General features: G+C 40.9%; 1 protein-coding gene across 2 annotated transcripts; it reads right to left on the bottom strand.

The window, feature by feature from the left end:
* Positions 1 to 1581: 1581 nt before the first annotated feature.
* Positions 1582 to 15814, bottom strand: LOC135464079 (uncharacterized). Of its 2 annotated transcripts, none has more exons than XM_064741565.1 (4): positions 15774 to 15814; positions 14934 to 15103; positions 13406 to 14161; positions 1582 to 2931 (listed from the first exon to the last, which is right to left on the bottom strand). In XM_064741565.1, the coding sequence occupies exons 2-4, from the start codon at positions 15097 to 15099 to the stop codon at positions 2450 to 2452; spliced, it is 1404 nt and encodes a 467-aa protein (XP_064597635.1). In that variant the 5' UTR covers positions 15100 to 15103; positions 15774 to 15814; the 3' UTR covers positions 1582 to 2449. The 2 variants fall into 2 exon arrangements, with proteins under 2 accessions (XP_064597635.1, XP_064597634.1); XM_064741564.1 differs by lacking the exon at positions 1582 to 2931 and adding an exon at positions 5116 to 5812.
* Positions 15815 to 17295: the final 1481 nt, after the last annotated feature.

Below are 17295 nucleotides of genomic sequence, written 5' to 3'. Positions count from 1 at the left end.
ATCGGCATAAGACGTCATTCTTGTTCCAGCCAATCGGCGCTTGAGTAATGAGATCGCGTGCTTGAAGCGAGATCATGAGGCGAGATTTTTAACGCTGGTTCAGCGCCAGTCTACCTGCCGGTAAATCTGATTGCCGTCGTATATTATTTGTTTTGTGAGCTATTCGTGAATTAGGCACTGAACACCATTTAAAGGAGAAGAAAACTTAAAAACATGACGCTATGGGTTGAAAAGAGCACATTTTTATCTATCTGGTGGTACCTGCTGCATAATTTTTGCCATTTTTCCTCGCCATACACGTATAGCCTGAAAACGCCAAAGCTGGCATAAATGGTTGAGTCTATCGCGTCTTCCATCTTTAACACCCTGTAATTTATGCTTGGGCTGTGTTGCCTGACAACCAGTGGGAATCGTTAAAACTGCCGGCTCGTTCGTGTAAACTCGGAACCTACGTCCAACATTCCGGATTCCCGATCGTCAAGCGGAAAACGAACTGTAATGTTCGCTGCCTTCTGAGAAGAAGACTTAATGTAAGGAAATGTACGAACTGCACTTCGGCGATTTCCAGCGGCAATTCTCCTCCTAACACAAAAGACTTCAGGACTAGTTCTTAGGCAAAATGGAGTCGCCCACAGCTGATATTGGCGCCGACATTATTTATAATCTATCAACTTGAGGTACATATTAGAATTTGTTTTGTGGCATTCACCTGCGAGGAAATGCATACTCTTTTCAATGGTATTTGATTAATATTTAAATTATCTTCTCCTTTAAATACATAAATACATGAACCAAAGCGTCCATTCATTGTGCCATGTGACCTGCGTGTTACTGAATATGGTTCATCATCATTGATATAAAATCAGTAAAATGATTTATTTGATTGGTGTTTCACGCCGTACTCAAGAATACAGTAAAATAAACTGCATGGTAAATTGTACTGCTTTCCACTGGGTCTTGGTTGACCCAGTATAATGGCTCGGGCGGGCAGCTTACTTGCCTTCGGTAAGTCGTCTCAGTGAAGCAGCACTAGATAAAAGAGCGGTGGAAATCCGTCCTGCGACAAGGAGGTACATTACATATACCCTTAGGATTACTTCGTCGTCATATGACTGAAAAATTGTTGAGCACGACGTTAAACCCCAAGCATTCACTCACTCACACACTCTTTTTTTTAATTGTATGACGGCTGCCAGTTGTATGGGTGGAAGGACTGGAGTGTCCCGAATACATCCCCTCTCCCCCACCACACACCCACCTCTGGCAAGCTATAGCCGAACTTTCCCAAATGTGACGTACAGATATAGACACACCATATCGATGCAAGACAAGCTGTCTTCAACGACCCCTAAGATTACACAACCACTGTCTGACAAGCCTTCTGACCTATAACAGGCGACATCGACCACTTATTATTTATTTATTTGATTAGCGTTTTACGCCGTACTCAGGAATAGTTCACTTATACGACGACGGCCATCATTATGGTGGAAGAAAACCGGGCAGAGCCCGGCGGAAACCCACGACCACTTATTATCACCAAGGCAGTAAAAACGGCGATGGCAGGGCTTAATACCCCACTTCTGGTGTCCCAGGGATTGAAAGGCATGCGCATCTAACCACTCCACACGTGACCCGTCCGTCACAAGGTTCAAGTGAAAATAACATTTCTGCTTGGGAACAATGACTTTCTCCATTTATGTCACATTTTTTGCAATTTCTTTGAGGTCTCTTGTACTCATACTCAAGATTTACTCTCTGTGCTGTAAGTCTTTAATTATGTTCTATTCCTGCATAAACCAGGATTTTGCTGTTGGACTAAGTATCTCCGAGGCCTTGTCCATTTGCAGTGTTTTAATGTTATTGTATGTTAAATGTGGATATATCATTTGAGTAAATCTAATAAATTGCAATTAACATTTTTTTTTCTTATCTAAATCTGATTAAGCCATGGCGCTAGAGGGACAAGTAAAGTATTATAATAAAACTGAGGTAAATTGACAAGAGGCGGTATTTCACCTGTTACGTGTGACCATTTGTCAGCCATCTCACTGTCGTCGCTGCTTTGGTTTTAGTCTCTGTGCTGTAAGTCTTTACTTATACTTATAACAGACCTACATGTGTCTTATTTGCTACATGGTCTACAGCATGTTATCTACATTTGGATGCATTTGTAGCATAAGTACTTTGTCCAGAGGCTGACCATGGAATTGTGCTGTAAACATTGGTGTCATTGTTATACAAATTGTTTACAAATTTTTATACTTTGATCGTAAATGACACCTCGTCATGTTTTACAAGTAGCCTAGAAGGCTTTGTGCCTGACAGTCAAATGATTTGCGTAGTTTTGGCAAAGTGACCCTGCGTATTGCACACTCAGAATCTGGTTGTGGAGTAGAAGTTGCGCTTCTGCAACTATTAAGTAAGAATTCCCGTTTCCATTTTGATGTCAGCTGCAGAATTCATCAGTCCACTGTTCTCCCGACAAGGGCAGATTGTCGCAGTAGGAACTCTGGCCTTCCTTTGCCCGCATGACTCTTCTCAAGTCCTGCATCCGACTGCGGAAGGAACTCTGGCTTTTACAAAACTGGGAGGACCTAACAATGGACCAGCAGTATCCCCGCTCCTGAAGGTAACTCTCAAGGTTCGACCGTACTGCATTCAAGGACAGAGGATGATAGTCTCTCCCATCTCTTGGTTTTATCTCGGTAAAGTACTTGGCAAGGTACTCGTCCAACTCATCCGGAGGAATATCCTCCAAGGAACGAGTCTCATTGAACGGGGGGCACTGCAAGAACACTTCCACGCTTCGTATGCCTCGGCGCTTTTTCATCGCCTTGGGCGATTTGTGGGCTCCCAAACCAATTTTTGTCAACATGGATCGATTAGGGTTATTGGAGATGTAGTTCCATTCTGCTGAGGGTGTGCTCACTGAAAGCAAAACATTGCAATTAGATCCAGTGATACTAAAAAACATTTTACTTATATGACGGTGGAGTGGAGAAAACCCGAGTAAACTAAGCAAATTAACGACCAACTTTTCCTACACGCAGGAGTTCAATATTTGTCATAATCATGCATGCAACGCATTGGACTCATACGGTAATACCAGAGCTGTCGAGAGTTTATTACCTTTGCCATCAGTTCGGGATAGGGGTATCTTCAAAATCTCATTCACTGTACAATTCGATGTTTGAACCAGAATCTCATTGTCCGACGGTCATTGAAAACATAACGGTCATTTGAAGCATAACAGCCTTTATTTTGGGTTAGAGCTTATAAGTATAAGTATATATATATATACGCTTGGGATTTCACGTCGTGCTTTACAATTTTTCAGTCATACGACGAGGACACATTAGGTGAGTGTACACATACTGTATCTAACTGTGGCAGGGCCGCCATGTCCATGCCGCCAAAGTGCTGCCGCCACTGGAGTCTCATGCCGAATACACCAGACATGACACCCCACCCAATCATATATACTGACACCGAACCAACTAGTCACGTTTCCTTGCTCTAACCTATAGCCAATCTAAACGTTATACTAAGCCCATGAAACCATAGTCTGTCCGACAACATATTGTAGAATACGACCACATGCAGTCACACATGTAAACAAAACTGATCAAGGACGCACGAATATGCCCTTAGGGTAATGTGATGTCATGCCTATAGTTCACAGAATAACTTATATGTCCCATTTGTTACAATTACACACGATGATGTCCTCGACTTCTGCAACTGGTATTTCTCACTATATGGGCAGTTTTAGACGTGGATAAGATTACACGGACATCGAGTAAACCACTTCTCAGATTTTCCCCACATATAAAGCCAAATTTAATTCACAAAATTCACTACTTCCGTTTTTTTCTTATTTAATCACTTTAAGGACATCATCACATCAAGTACCACACAAACCTCCAGACAGAAGATCTCCAGACAAAAGATCTCCAGACAGAAGATCTCCAGACAGAAGGCCACCGGTTGATGGATCTGAGCCAGGAGCCTACGATCTGAACCAAAGCAGTCTGTTCGACATCTAACATCCAGTTTCATACATCAGACAAATCACAATTGGCATATTGAAATTGAGTGCTCTTAAAAGCGATAATCTTATTTATTTATTCGATTGGTGTCTTACGCCATACTTAAGAATATTTCACTTATACGACGGCGGCCAGCATTATGGTGGAAGTAAACCGGGCACAGCCTGGGGAAACCCAGGACCATCCGCAGGTTCTTGCAAGACCTTCCCACGCACGGCCGGACAGGAAGAGCCATGAGCTGGACTTGAACTCTGAGCGACCGCATTGGTGAGAGGCTTCTGGACCATTGCGCTGCGCTAGCGCGCTAACCAACTGAGCCACGGAGGCCCCTAAAAGTGATAATCGTTTTATTTCCAAATCTCAAACACGATACTTGTACACTACCGCATTTATTCGATGGGAGATTTAAAACGAAAATCACTGCTTTACGAACCATATCACCATGCCATATTTTGACAAAAGTACCAAAGTATGGTCAGTGAAACTAGCCTAAATTGCGAATCCCTGACCTTACAGGAAATACAAGCTTAAGAACAGGTGAAACAGATACAACTACAATGATACAATGTGCCCTTAGGCGTTGTTAGTTCATCTCATGTCGAGTTCCATCCTTAGAGGTGAACAAAAGCATCACATACAACATAAGTGTACCCGTGTACTTAAAGACCAAAAAGCATTGCCATAGTTTTGTGAGAAATGTTTCTAGGCCGCTGAACATGTAAATCAAGCGAATGAATATCTTCAAGAATTTGCCATTAACACATAATCTGGCAAGTAGTCCTTCTGGCAAAGTATAAACTCAGAAAGCGGTTTTGGCACCTTTAGTCGGTTATTTACGGGACAGCAGAAAAAAGGCATTTAATTTTGAACGGTAGGTTCTTTTTGCACGCATATTATTCACATACGTTAAAGTATTCCAAATTACATTTCAACCGTGAGATGGCTTACTCTGCCGTCAAATGCATCAAACTTAAAAAAATTTCAAAGAAATGTTTTTTTCGACTGGTTTTATTGCTACATATGTTATGTGGTTTGTCCGCTATGCTACACATATCAGATTCTGTAAATTCTTCCAAACCCCTCAGCCTGCAGAATGAAAGGTTTACTTCTCTGATTATCTGGATATCGTAATATAAGTAACGTGTTGTGGTGAACCAATACCGTCCATGAACCTGACAGCTGTCATATGATAAAGGGTAAATATTGACATGGGTGTGCCGGAAATAAGGCAAGAAGAGTGATCATAAACAAAATAATTTATGATGACAAGCGACTCTCCAGCATACGCATCCTGTTCTTGAACGCCAACTGACTGTTGGCAAACACTTCAGCGGTCACAATTGAGTAAGGGTACGTGTTCTCTTTGAGGTACCTCGCCAGGTTCGTGCGCAGAGAGCGAAGGGAGCGAGGGTTATAGTCTTCACCGTTCGGTTTCTTTACAGTGTTAAAGAATTCAACGAGCAGCACGTCCAATTCCGGAGGTGGGATTTCAAACATTTTTCTGGTTTCCATAACTTGATTTGGGTCCGGGGAATTTTCTCTGAGCCAGCGCTCAAAGCTGGTTACCGAAGCGCACACGTTTGACAGGGTATTTCGCGAACAGCCATAAGCCAGTGCCAGAGTGGACACTCCATATCTTCGGGACCAGCTATTCTGCAATGCACCGTTCATGCCAGTTACTTGATGCTCGTTTGACAATGATCCACCCATGGTATCTGTCCTGCACACACTGTCTTCGCTGAGATCCGTGTTTGGAACTCCTTGTACATGTAACAGAGAGGTACAGGCCTTTAGTGACGATTTTAGTCCCCTCTCATATTAACCGCTCTGGCAAGTAGAGTTCAACAATGTCAACCCATAAATTTAAAATTACATACACTGATGTTTTGATAAAACAATAGTATACATCTAGGCGTTTAAGTTCAAGAATAGTCCTAGCATTTTACTAATTATATAGCGAATTAATAAATAAATCTTTACACAAATAAACATATCCACTAACAAGGTGCATATTGACGCGGCCTTGAATAGTTTTCAAATGAGCACGGTGAAAGAAACGTCTAGATGGCATTCTCATCAAGAATATTTAGCAACGAATTAACCTTAAGTCATCTTCCCTAAGGGAAACCTTGGAAGGAACTTGGTACAAGACTTTTTCCCACCCAAGAATCGAAAGTTTTAACCCGCAGATTGAAATGAATGCCAATGCTGCATTAGTGGAGAGCAAATTATCTGTATGAAACTTGATGTACGGTGAACGAAACCAGACTACACGTATCAGTTGCTGTCGACCGCTTATTGCTGTCCAGACTTCTAGAACTGTGGGGAAAGGGGAATCTTGATATATTCGGCTCGAAAATGGAACTGATTTAAAACCTTGTGATTTTATGATTCTAAAAAGACCATCCTAACTGCGAAAACATGATTTGTCTTCTCTACCAAGCCTCCGATTAGATTATATCAGAACATAATCAGGCAACTAAAACTTGTATGGGTTACAACAACAACCATGGTTTCAACACGAGGGCTTATGGACTCTGATAGGGCCTATTCATGAAACTCAAGAGAAACTGCATGCACAGTACGCATACAGCACTGACCTCAAAATTAGTCCCATACATGTAGGCCTATGCTTATAATGCATATCGACAGGAGAAAACTACAATTCATGTAAACCACCGACGACAAAACTAGTCCTTACATGTAGGCTTATACCTATAATGCACATCGACAAGAGAAAACTACAATTCTTTTAAAGCACCGACGACAAAACTAGTCCTTACATGTAGGCTTATACCTATAATGCACATCGACAGGAGAAAACTACAATTCTTGTAAACCACCGACGACAAAACTAGTCCTTACACGTAGGCTTATACCTATAATGCACATCGACAGGAGAAAACTACAATTCTTGTAAACCACCGACGACAAAAACTAGTCCTTACATGTAGGCTTATACCTATAATGCACATCGACAAGAGAAAACTACAATTCTTTTAAAGCACCGACGACAAAACTAGTCCTTACATGTAGGCTTATACCTATAATGCACATCGACAGGAGAAAACTACAATTCTTGTAAACCACCGACGACAAAAACTAGTCCTTACATGTAGGCTTATACCTATAATGCACATCGACAAGAGAAAACTACAATTCTTTTAAAGCACCGACGACAAAACTAGTCCCTTACATGTAGGCCTATACCTATAATGCACATCGACAGGAGAAAACTACACTTCTTTTAAAGCACCGGCCACAAATCTGGACCCTTAAAAAAAAACACCCGTTCCAGTGCAGCATAAGAGAAAACTACAGTTCCGGTCGACTGTAACTGTTACTGAACACATTAGGAAACTAAAATTCAAATACTGTTGGACGTATAAGAGAAGACTGTTGTTCCTTCTTGTATACAGCATGTAAGGTCAAAGTTAAAAAGTGGTTTATTTACAGGCACATGGTTAACAAGTCCAATTTCCGAATTTGGGTGGGTGTTTTTATTATAGCTGATATTACTTTAAGAATGGATTCTCGGTGTATTATATGTTGTTCTCCTCTGAAGACATGATTTCTTCAAGTTATTTTCAAGTGCAACAATGCAAATTTTCACGAGTTAAAATGCTGATTTTATTGAAAAAGAAAAAAATGCTACTAAGATAACATAGTGTGCATGTACTAGCACAGTTCCACATTGTAGAACTGCTTTGTTCTTGTAGAAACCTGGGGCCGCCTGCTCACAGATCGTAAGCCTAAGTTGACTGTAAATTACAGAGATCTCGATCGTAAACTTTGCGTACAGTCAACATACTCTTGCATGAAAGGATCATAAGGTTGTATTTATTAAAGGGGACATCTCCAAAAATCGTTTGCTTCGGGTCCAGTAAAAACGAATGAAACGAACGAGCACTCAAACGATGGGTGTCGAGTACTAGTATTAGAAACAGCTGTAGAGAGAGCAGGTCTGGCGAAAGTAGTCCCGCTAACAGCTGAGACTGTCGACGACAACTCCACGCTTCACTGATCAGAACTGACAGGATACCGCCAGGTTTTGTTTATCTTTCCTACATGACACGTTCACAACGCAGTAAATTAAATATACCAAATTAAGTTACGAATCAGTTTTTATTTTAACTTTCTCGACTCTTAGTTACTTGATTTAAAAAAAATGTGTTGTATCCAGTGAGTCGATTGTTATATGGCACGATTCACACGGAACGCTCTCGAATTTACTGATCGGCTTGTCAACGTGGCATGTCGCGTATCACCTTACTCTGATTTACATGTGACTAAAGCCTGCAAAAAACGCCTGTGAGGGTAAACCAATTGTGCCCGACTACAAAACAGGCCTCCATTCACTGGCCACGTGTCTACCCTGGCAGAAGCGTGACATGAGACAGATCATTCTCAAAAATGGGGAGGGTGGGAAGGTTCATCGGGAGAGCATCACTTCGCCGAAAATTATTTAACTCCTGAATTCCAAATAAATAGATTGAGTTAAGAATGATAGTTTCTAAATCATTTCTTGGAGTATTTGAAGGCAAATGTAGATTAGACGACAGATTGGCTCTGGGTAGCGTTATCAGCCAATCACAGTCTTTAGTTTCCAAGTTCTTATTCCTGTAGAAATGATCTTCACATGAAGACCTACTGGGCGGGGCCAATCAAACCGCTGCCAGTCTGACGCGGGACACGTCAGATTGAAATTAACACAGTCAACCACCTATAAGGCCTCTACACCTATAAATAAATAACTGCGAGATCAAGTGTACCTGGCTGGCAGATTACAACAGTAAAGCGAACGAATAAAAGGGCGTAGATTTATTGATGAGAGATAAATCAGCCGTCTAAAGCTCATCATGTAACAGTTTCAGGATTATGACGGGGCGGAGCGAAACATTTATGTAGCGTGCATTTCTATCATTATGACTTCAAAACCCAATGCAACCATAATGATGGCCGCCGTTGAATAAATGAAATATTCTTGACTACGGCGAAAAACACCAATCAAATATAAATAAATAAATAAAAGCTCACTGTTATCAAACTATGCTGGAAGAGTTCATCAATCGCGGTGTATGTTTAGTGGGGTTAAGTTAAAATTCCTGGGAAAATCTATATGCAATTTGATAGAAAGTATTCAGTTTGCTCAGTTGACAACAACGTTCGAGCGGTTCGACTTGGCCGAAAAGATGAAAGGCCTAATTTCCGGATTTCCACCAGAACTCTCTTGGGAATTGTAAAGGAAAAGTGTGAATATAATCAGATCGAAGGACCTACCATCCGTCACGCACAAACCACGTACATTTCATATGGTACCCGTAGTACTGGGAGAGGTGAGGTTCTGGAAAGTTTCCCTCAATCCCCAAGACAACGTGATGTCTGTCCTAGTTATGCCTACAGTGAATTTAGCGCAGAATTGCCAATTATGTAATCCATACGCGTATATTATATACATACACTAATTATTTTAAAAGTATGGTCGAAGACACCAATAATGCAGTAATGTATAACGAATTCTAGTGAGTACGTTACCTACATTTACATCCCTTGGAAGCCTCACCCAATTATTTCAGACTTGGAGTGAAATGAAGATACTTCCTACTTGGACGTGAGTGACACAAAACTATACAATGTGTATGGATTGCAAACTCAGATTGCACGACAACCCCTACGTATTTATTTTAGAAATTATTAGCAGATAACAAACACAACAAAAACCATGATTAAAATATTATCCAAGACTTCAGACAAAAGCTGGAAGTGTAGACTCGCACTGATAGCCGCTTTACCGATCGCCGGTTTACACAACGGTATTTCAACGTATCGCTACGCTGTGGCCGACAGACACGGGGGATTCGTTTTATTCCTTTAACTCGAATGGGTAAACGAAGGATGTAGTTTGGGTTCGGTTTTCTGCAGGAAAAAAATAAACGAAAGCAAACGATTTATGAGGACGGCCGTCAGTTGTAGAGTCTACAATCGACTTTAGCTTCAATTTCTTTGTGCAAACGGGCCTAGATGCTAAACGTACACTATACATGTATCTCTTGATTATTTTAAACTGTAGAAGCAGCTCTATACATCATTCCATCTATGTCTTGGTCAGTCTGTTGGTGTATCAGTCTGTCATTAAGTCAACAGGCAGCTCAAGTTCACATGTCAATCATTTAACAAGGCACTTAAATGCAAGACAGAAAGTTTTTTTCTGGCATGTCACAGCCATTGTAGATTTGCATGTGTTACTGAAGACATAACAGATAGGAAAGAGAAAGATAGTTTAAATCATCTATCCAAGTATTTATTTATTTGATTCGCATTTTACTCCATAACCATACCATTTCATTCATATGTATTAGGACGGTCGGGCTGCCAGCATTATTGTGGGTAGAAACCGGGTAAAAAACTCATGACCATTCACTGGTTGCTGACAGAGCTTCCTACATATGATCCTAGAGGAAGCCAGCTTGAGATGCAGCCTCTTAAGTCGTTCTGCTGCACTAGTATGCTAACCACTCGGCACTTGGCCACAGAGGCCCCTCAACCCACATACTATAAGCTCTACCTGTATGACAAAGTTTGAGGATAAACCTAATCTAAAAAAACGTAGAAAATCTTTTGGCCCTTCAAAAGGAAATCATTAAGGGAAACTACATCCGGGGTCGTACGGAGAAATATTAACGAAATTCCAGGAGAATCTTGGGATATAAATAAAGGGAAAAATGTACATCTACCACATGCATGCTTGTAGATCTATAAATGTAACAAATCAAAATCTAATCTAACTTCATTTTCACCCAATGAATTTGATTGACTGATAAGACTCATAGGTACATGTTTGCACATCCTACAGGTACTCAAGAATATTTGCTTATTAATATTTACTGGCATTCAGCTTCATAGGTGGAGAAGACTGCAGTGTTGATGACATCACAATGTCCAGAGGAAAATGCAGTGCTGATATGACACCACAATGTCCAGAGGAAACTGAAGTGCTGATATGACACCACAATGTCCAGAGCAAACTGCAGTGCTGATATGACACCACAATGTCCAGAGCAAACTGCAGTGCTGATATGACACCACAATGTCCAGAGGAAACTGCAGTGCTGATATGACACCACAACATCCATGGGAAACTGCAGTGCTGATATGACACCACAATGTCCAGAGCAAACTGCAGTGCTGATATGACACCACAATGTCCATGGAAAACTGCAGTGATGATATGACACCACAATGTCCAGAGGAAACTGTAGCGCTGATATGACACCACAATGTCCAGAGGAAACTGTAGTGCTGATATGACACCACAATGTCCAGAGGAAACTGCAGTGCTGATATGACACCACAATGTCCAGAGGAAACTGTAGTGCTGATATGACACCACAATGTCCAGAGGAAACTGTAGTGTTGATACGACACCACAATGTCCAGAGGAAACGGCAGTGCTGTTATGACACCACAATGTCCAGAGGAAACTGCAGTGCTGATATGACACCACAATGTCCATGGGAAACTGCAGTGCTGATATGACACCACAATGTCCAGAGGAAACTGTAGTGCTGATATGACACCACAATGTCCAGAGGAAACTGTAGTGTTGATACGACACCACAATGTCCAGAGGAAACGGCAGTGCTGTTATGACACCACAATGTCCAGAGGAAACTGCAGTGCTGATATGACACCACAATGTCCAGAGAAAACTGTAGTTTGCTCCTTTGCCAAGTACATTTTACCTCCAACTGTCAAACTAGTGACATAGAGTTTTTGACTGTGGGCAAACTCACAGTGGTGGCTAGTCTTTGGTTATGATTTGGTAACCCGATAATGTTTTAAAGCCTGGTAGTTTTTGGTACAAGCAGTCTGGCAGTGTTGTAGTGGTTGTAGTTTGGTAGTCAGCTAAGCTTGGGTAGTCTGGCTGTGTTTCGGTAGTAAAGCAGTGTTTGGCTGTGTTTTTTGTAATCAGCTAGGCTTTGGCAGTCTGGCTGTGTTTTGGTAGTCCAGCAGTGTTTGGTTGTTTTTGTAAGCAGTTAGGTTTTGTTAGTCTGGCTGTGTTTTGGTACTGTGGTGGTGTTTGGTACTGTGGTGGTGTTTGGTACTGTGGTGGTGTTTGGTACTGTGGCAGAGTTTTGTAGACCATCAATGTTTGGTTGCAATTTGGTAGTCTGGTAGTATTTGTTAGTCTGGCTGTGTTTGGTTGTGGTTTGGTTCTCTGGCAGTGCTTGGTGCCCTGGCAGTGTTTGGATGTGTTTTGGTACTCTGGCAGTGTTTGGTAGTCTGGTGATCTCTGGTAGTCTGTCAGTAATTGGTTGTGTTTGGCTACTCTGGCAGTGCTTGTCCGGAAGTGTTTGGTTGTGTTTTGGTAGTCTGCCAGGCTTTGGTAGTCTGGCAGTGTTTTGGTAGTCCAGCAGGATTTGGTTATGTCTTGGTACTGTGGCAGTGTTTGGTAGTCTGGCAGTGTTTTGTAGTCTGTCAGTGTTTGGTTGCAATTTGGTAGTCTGGTAGTATTTGTTAGTCTGTCAGCTTATGTTTGTGTTTCACTACTCTGGCAGTGCTTGTCTGGAAGTGTTTGGTTGTGTTTTGGTAGTCTGGCAGTGTTTTGGTAGTCCAGCAGGATTTTGTCGTGTTTTGGCATTCCCACAGTATTTGGTTGTGTTTTGGTCCTGTGGGAGTATTGTTGTTTTTGGTATTATGGCAGTGTGTGGTACTCTGGCAGTGTTTTGTTGTATTTTGGTACTGTGACAGTGTTTGGTAGTCTGGTGCTGTTTGGTTGTGTTCTGGTATTCCAGCAGTATTTGGTAGTGTTTTGGTACTCTGGCAGTTTTACATGGTCCAGTGGTAATTTGTAGTCTGTCACTGTTTACTTGCAGCTTAGTAGTCTGGTAGTATTTGTTAGTCTGGCGGTGTTTGGTTGTGTTTTGGCTGTCTGGCAGTGCTTGGTGCCAAGGTAGTATTTGGTTGTGTTTTGGTACTCTGTCAGTGTTTGGTTATGTTTTGGTACTGTGAGAGTATTTGGTTGTGTTTTGGTACTGTGGAAGTGTTTTGTTGTGTTTTTGGTACTGTGGCAGTATCTGGTAGTGTTTTGGTACTCTGTCAGTGTTTGGTAGTGTTTTGGTACTCTGTCAGTATTTGGTAGTCTGTCAGTGATTTGCTGCAATTTGGCAGCCTGGTAGTATTTGTTAGTCCGTTAGCATTTGTTAGTCTGGCAGCGTTAGATTGTGTTTTGTTTAGTCTGTGTTCAAGTTTTGGCAGTGATGGAACATGTATGTGAAAATTTGAATGCTTTTGATATTGTATATTTTTTTCAAGTACAAGATATATAAAAAATAAATGTACCATATACCAACCTTTTTCTGTTGACACGCCTAACTGTTTATCAGGTAATGGCGACTGCGTGTTCAGGATTTTCTCCAAACTTGGCTCTGATATGGATTCCTCCAGACAAGCTTCCGATGTGCTCTCTGCCCCTGTGGATGAACCATCAGCAGAGTTGCTTCCCTTTTGGTAAGAGCTGATAGCACTGCCAGGCCCAAGATTCTGTGAACTTGTTTTCAAAACACTAGAAGATAAAGTCTGATCGGCACACTGGTCTTGAGTGGGAAAAGACGTCTCAGAGATTTCATCCTGTAATGTAATAATGGAAGATTCATGAGAGATGGATTTCGAAGGCGAGGCTGTTAGTTTTGCTAATGAATGCTGTGTTGTTTCAATTCTCCCATGATGCTGAGCTCCGGACCTATTCTTATAAACCCCTGTCAATTCAATTCTGCCAGGTAAAGATAATGATGCGTTACTATCATGGAAACTCCTTTTCCTCTCGATTCTTCCACGAAATTGTGATGGCGAGTTACTGCGTTGGTTTGAGCCGGCAGAGAAGTCCAGATCCAGGTCATGGGTTTCCTCTTTGATGACCACAATGTCTGAGGAAGATCCCACATCTGTGCTATGACTAGACATCTGACCACTCCACCGTCTCTCTCTTCTCTGTCTTGACTGGACATGTTGATCGCTCTCTGTGGAGTTTAGGGGGTGGGTGGTCCAAGGAGGGGTCGAGTCCTTAAGTCCCTGTAACCAATCAGGATCTGGCTTTAGACCAGAACAGTCTGAAACATAATCACATAAAAATACACTTGATAAACTGTCACAATATAGGTAACATGAAAAACTGGGGAAAAATACACTAACACACATGTGTGTATACAATTACATGCGCATGTTAGGGGTAATGCCAATGCAGGGTCATATTCAAAGTTTCGCTCTATTAGAATATGTGTAATGTACTCAAACATACATGTAGAGCTCGACAGACTGTATGTAGAGGAAAAGCACACTGTATGTATATACAGGTAAAGCACACTGTTTGTACAGGAAAAGCACACTATATGTACAGGTAAAGCTCACTATGAATAGGTAAAGCTCACTGTATGTACAGGTGTATGTACAGGAAAAGCACACTGTAGGTACAGGAAAAGCTCACTTGTATGTACAGGTAAAGCTCACTGTATGTACAAATGTATGTACAGGAAAAGCACACTCTATTTACAGGAAAAGCACACTGTGTGTACAGGAAAAGCACACTGCATGTACAGGAAAAGCACACTGTGTGTACAGGAAAAGCACACTGCATGTACAGGAAAAGCACACTGCATGTACAAGAAAAGCACACTGTGTGTACAGGAAAAGCACACTGCATGTACAGGAAAAGCACACTGTATGTACAGGAAAAGCTCACTGTATGTACAGGTAAAACATGCTGTATGTACAGGTAAAGCGCACTCTTTGTTCATACGCATTTATTTGTTCTATATAAATACCCATTTTTAGCTTTAAGCTTGCTATATAGAGTAACAACTAATTAATACTGTACCAGTATACCTAATGATATGGATCCTTTTAACTTGTATTCAGACAATCTCAGGTCTAACCAGACTGCAAACTGTGAGAGGACTGATGGCTTCCCACATAGCTCTCCGATGATGGTAGCAAACTTGTACTGAACTGTCTCCAGAGTGAAGTCTACACCCACTGATGTTTGACTCATGGCTCTAAAACCACATAAGATATGGAAGAAAAATACGTTATAAAAGTGACAAAAACACTCCTATTTTAATATCTGTATCACCCTAACAAACAAACTGATCACAACTTTGTTTCAACATGAAATTTACGTTTGAAAATTATTACTTTGCAGTGCAATATATCTTAAATGAAATAAAAATAACATATAAGCACGAATTTGTAAAATACTGGCAGTAGCTCAGATGACAGACAAGATCGCCACATGTAAGTGGTGGCGGTTGAGTTTATCATTTTGTTAGTCAATAAGCCCCTAGACTCTATTTCAATACGAAATTTACCTTTGAAAATTATTACTTTGCAATGCAATATATCTTACATGTTTAATGTAAAAAGCTGGTTCTTCAATGAATTAACGTCACTCTACCACGTATCACCAACCCCAACTTTAAAATTCACCCAAATGATTATCAGTGCGATACATGTGCAGTTTATCACGTCCAATTCACTTCAGCAGGAGTCTTGACCGGCTTCAGTGATGCATCCTAGCCATTCAATTTGACGAAGCCCAAATAAAAGGTAAATAGTGAGAACACCCAAATTCCATTTAGTGCCCACATGTTATTGAAAGAGGTGCAATGTCTAGATTAAAATTTAACCAGGCGAAAATTTTATTATCTGCCACTTAACTGCACTTACTTGTTTTACAACGCTGTCAAAAATTCAGCAGATCATTCGCAGCAATGTGGGTCAACAACTAAACCTACCTCTAAAAGGAGAGAGTACTGCTATATCAGGGAGCAGTTAGTAATTGTTAACCAAACTCGTGAAAAGTCGAAAATATTTAGTTCTGGTAAAGTTATACATTATATAGAGATCCAAGTATTGTGTTGCAATTCTCCATTTTACAGCCAGGTACACTGACAAAAAATTGCTGAGTGTACACAATACTGAAAGGTACCTGTGTAAACCCCATAAATGTGGGCCTAATACTAACAAACAAATGGAGACTCACACACGATCGAGATCTTCACAATTTTCCACGTTTGTATTGAATTATATGAACATGTATTCCAACTACAGTTTGGAGCTTTTGTCTTCATCAGGCATATGTGTAATACTTATAGATATATGTATGTAAAACCTTTCTAAGAGAAATTCAGATGGTATCATGTGAAATCCCGTTATACACATACACGACTTACATTTAACTTACTAACTAAATTATATTCTCGTATCTCCACCGCATGCCAAGTACACGTATATAGAGTAGAGCTACTCAGTGAGCCCCGAAACCAGAAGGAGATACCCCCCACCATCACCCACCCCCCACCCCAACCCAACCCCACCTCTCCTGCACACACACACTTTTCAGGTGCTGGTACACAACCGTAGCGCATAAATTGTAAAATTTCAGATCACATTCACTGTACTAAAATGAAATTCAAAGACCAGATCAGTAATTCTCAATCAGACAGTCCATAACGCTAGATTAATTTTTATTTATCTGTAACTGCGTCTGGCTAAATACTCAACTTTTAATTAGAGCTAGATTCTCTTTGGGTTTTCGCAAATAACGCGAAATAAGAAAGTATTCAAGATTAGATTATGAATTTTTGAAACTCTTTATTTTTTGTCCATCAAACTTGTGTCTTTTACGAAATCTTTTTATACAGTGAAAAAAAAAATAGTAACGACGTTCATCTGTGGCTGTCATATAGGCTAAAAGTCCACGACTCGGTGTTACAATTGGAACCATAATGCTGGTCGCCGTCGTATAAGTGAAATATTCCTGAGTACGGCGTACAACACCAATCAAATAAATAAAATAAATACAATTGGAGCCATGACTCCTAAACTCGGCGCTCTGACTCCTAATGTTTTTTTTTTTGTTTTTTTTTTCATCATTTCTCGACTCCATACTCTTTTAGACCCTATATACGTCTCGCGACATAAACAAGTTTTGAATGGTTGATAATAACTCGTCTATTCGACAGTTTGGAGTCGCGGAGCCTCGCCTAGTGAACTCGGATAGACTTTCAGACTGCCATCCCCACCCGGCCTCCTATTTTTAATCCTTTGCAATTTTTTAAATATGTCACTGCTAAGCCTCTTTACCTTTTTTAACCCCATGTCTCGGTGCCCTAAATTTGAGTGCCTTCTCAAGATTACGTCTATGACAATTTCAAGTCGCAGAGCTTGAGGGGCCTAAGCTTTCCTT

The sequence above is a fragment of the Liolophura sinensis genome, chromosome 3, assembly GCF_032854445.1.
Source record: "Liolophura sinensis isolate JHLJ2023 chromosome 3, CUHK_Ljap_v2, whole genome shotgun sequence".
In the NCBI taxonomy this organism is placed as follows: domain Eukaryota; kingdom Metazoa; phylum Mollusca; class Polyplacophora; order Chitonida; family Chitonidae; genus Liolophura; species Liolophura sinensis.
Note: the sequence above shows the minus strand (reverse complement) of the source record. Positions and strands in the feature narration are given on the sequence as shown.

What these genes read in the sequence shown, in the direction of transcription:
- LOC135464079 (XM_064741564.1), bottom strand. Translation starts at nt 15,099, where the DNA reads ATGAGTCAAACATCAGTGGGTGTAGACTTCACTCTGGAGACAGTTCAG. An exon ending in AAAAGGATCCATATCATTAG is followed by an intron (nt 14,162 to 14,933) that starts GTATACTGGTAC and finishes ATTATGTTTCAG; the next exon opens with ACTGTTCTGGTCTAAAGCCA. An exon ending in AGGCGTGTCAACAGAAAAAG is followed by an intron (nt 5,813 to 13,405) that starts GTTGGTATATGG and finishes TACATGTACAAG; the next exon opens with GAGTTCCAAACACGGATCTC.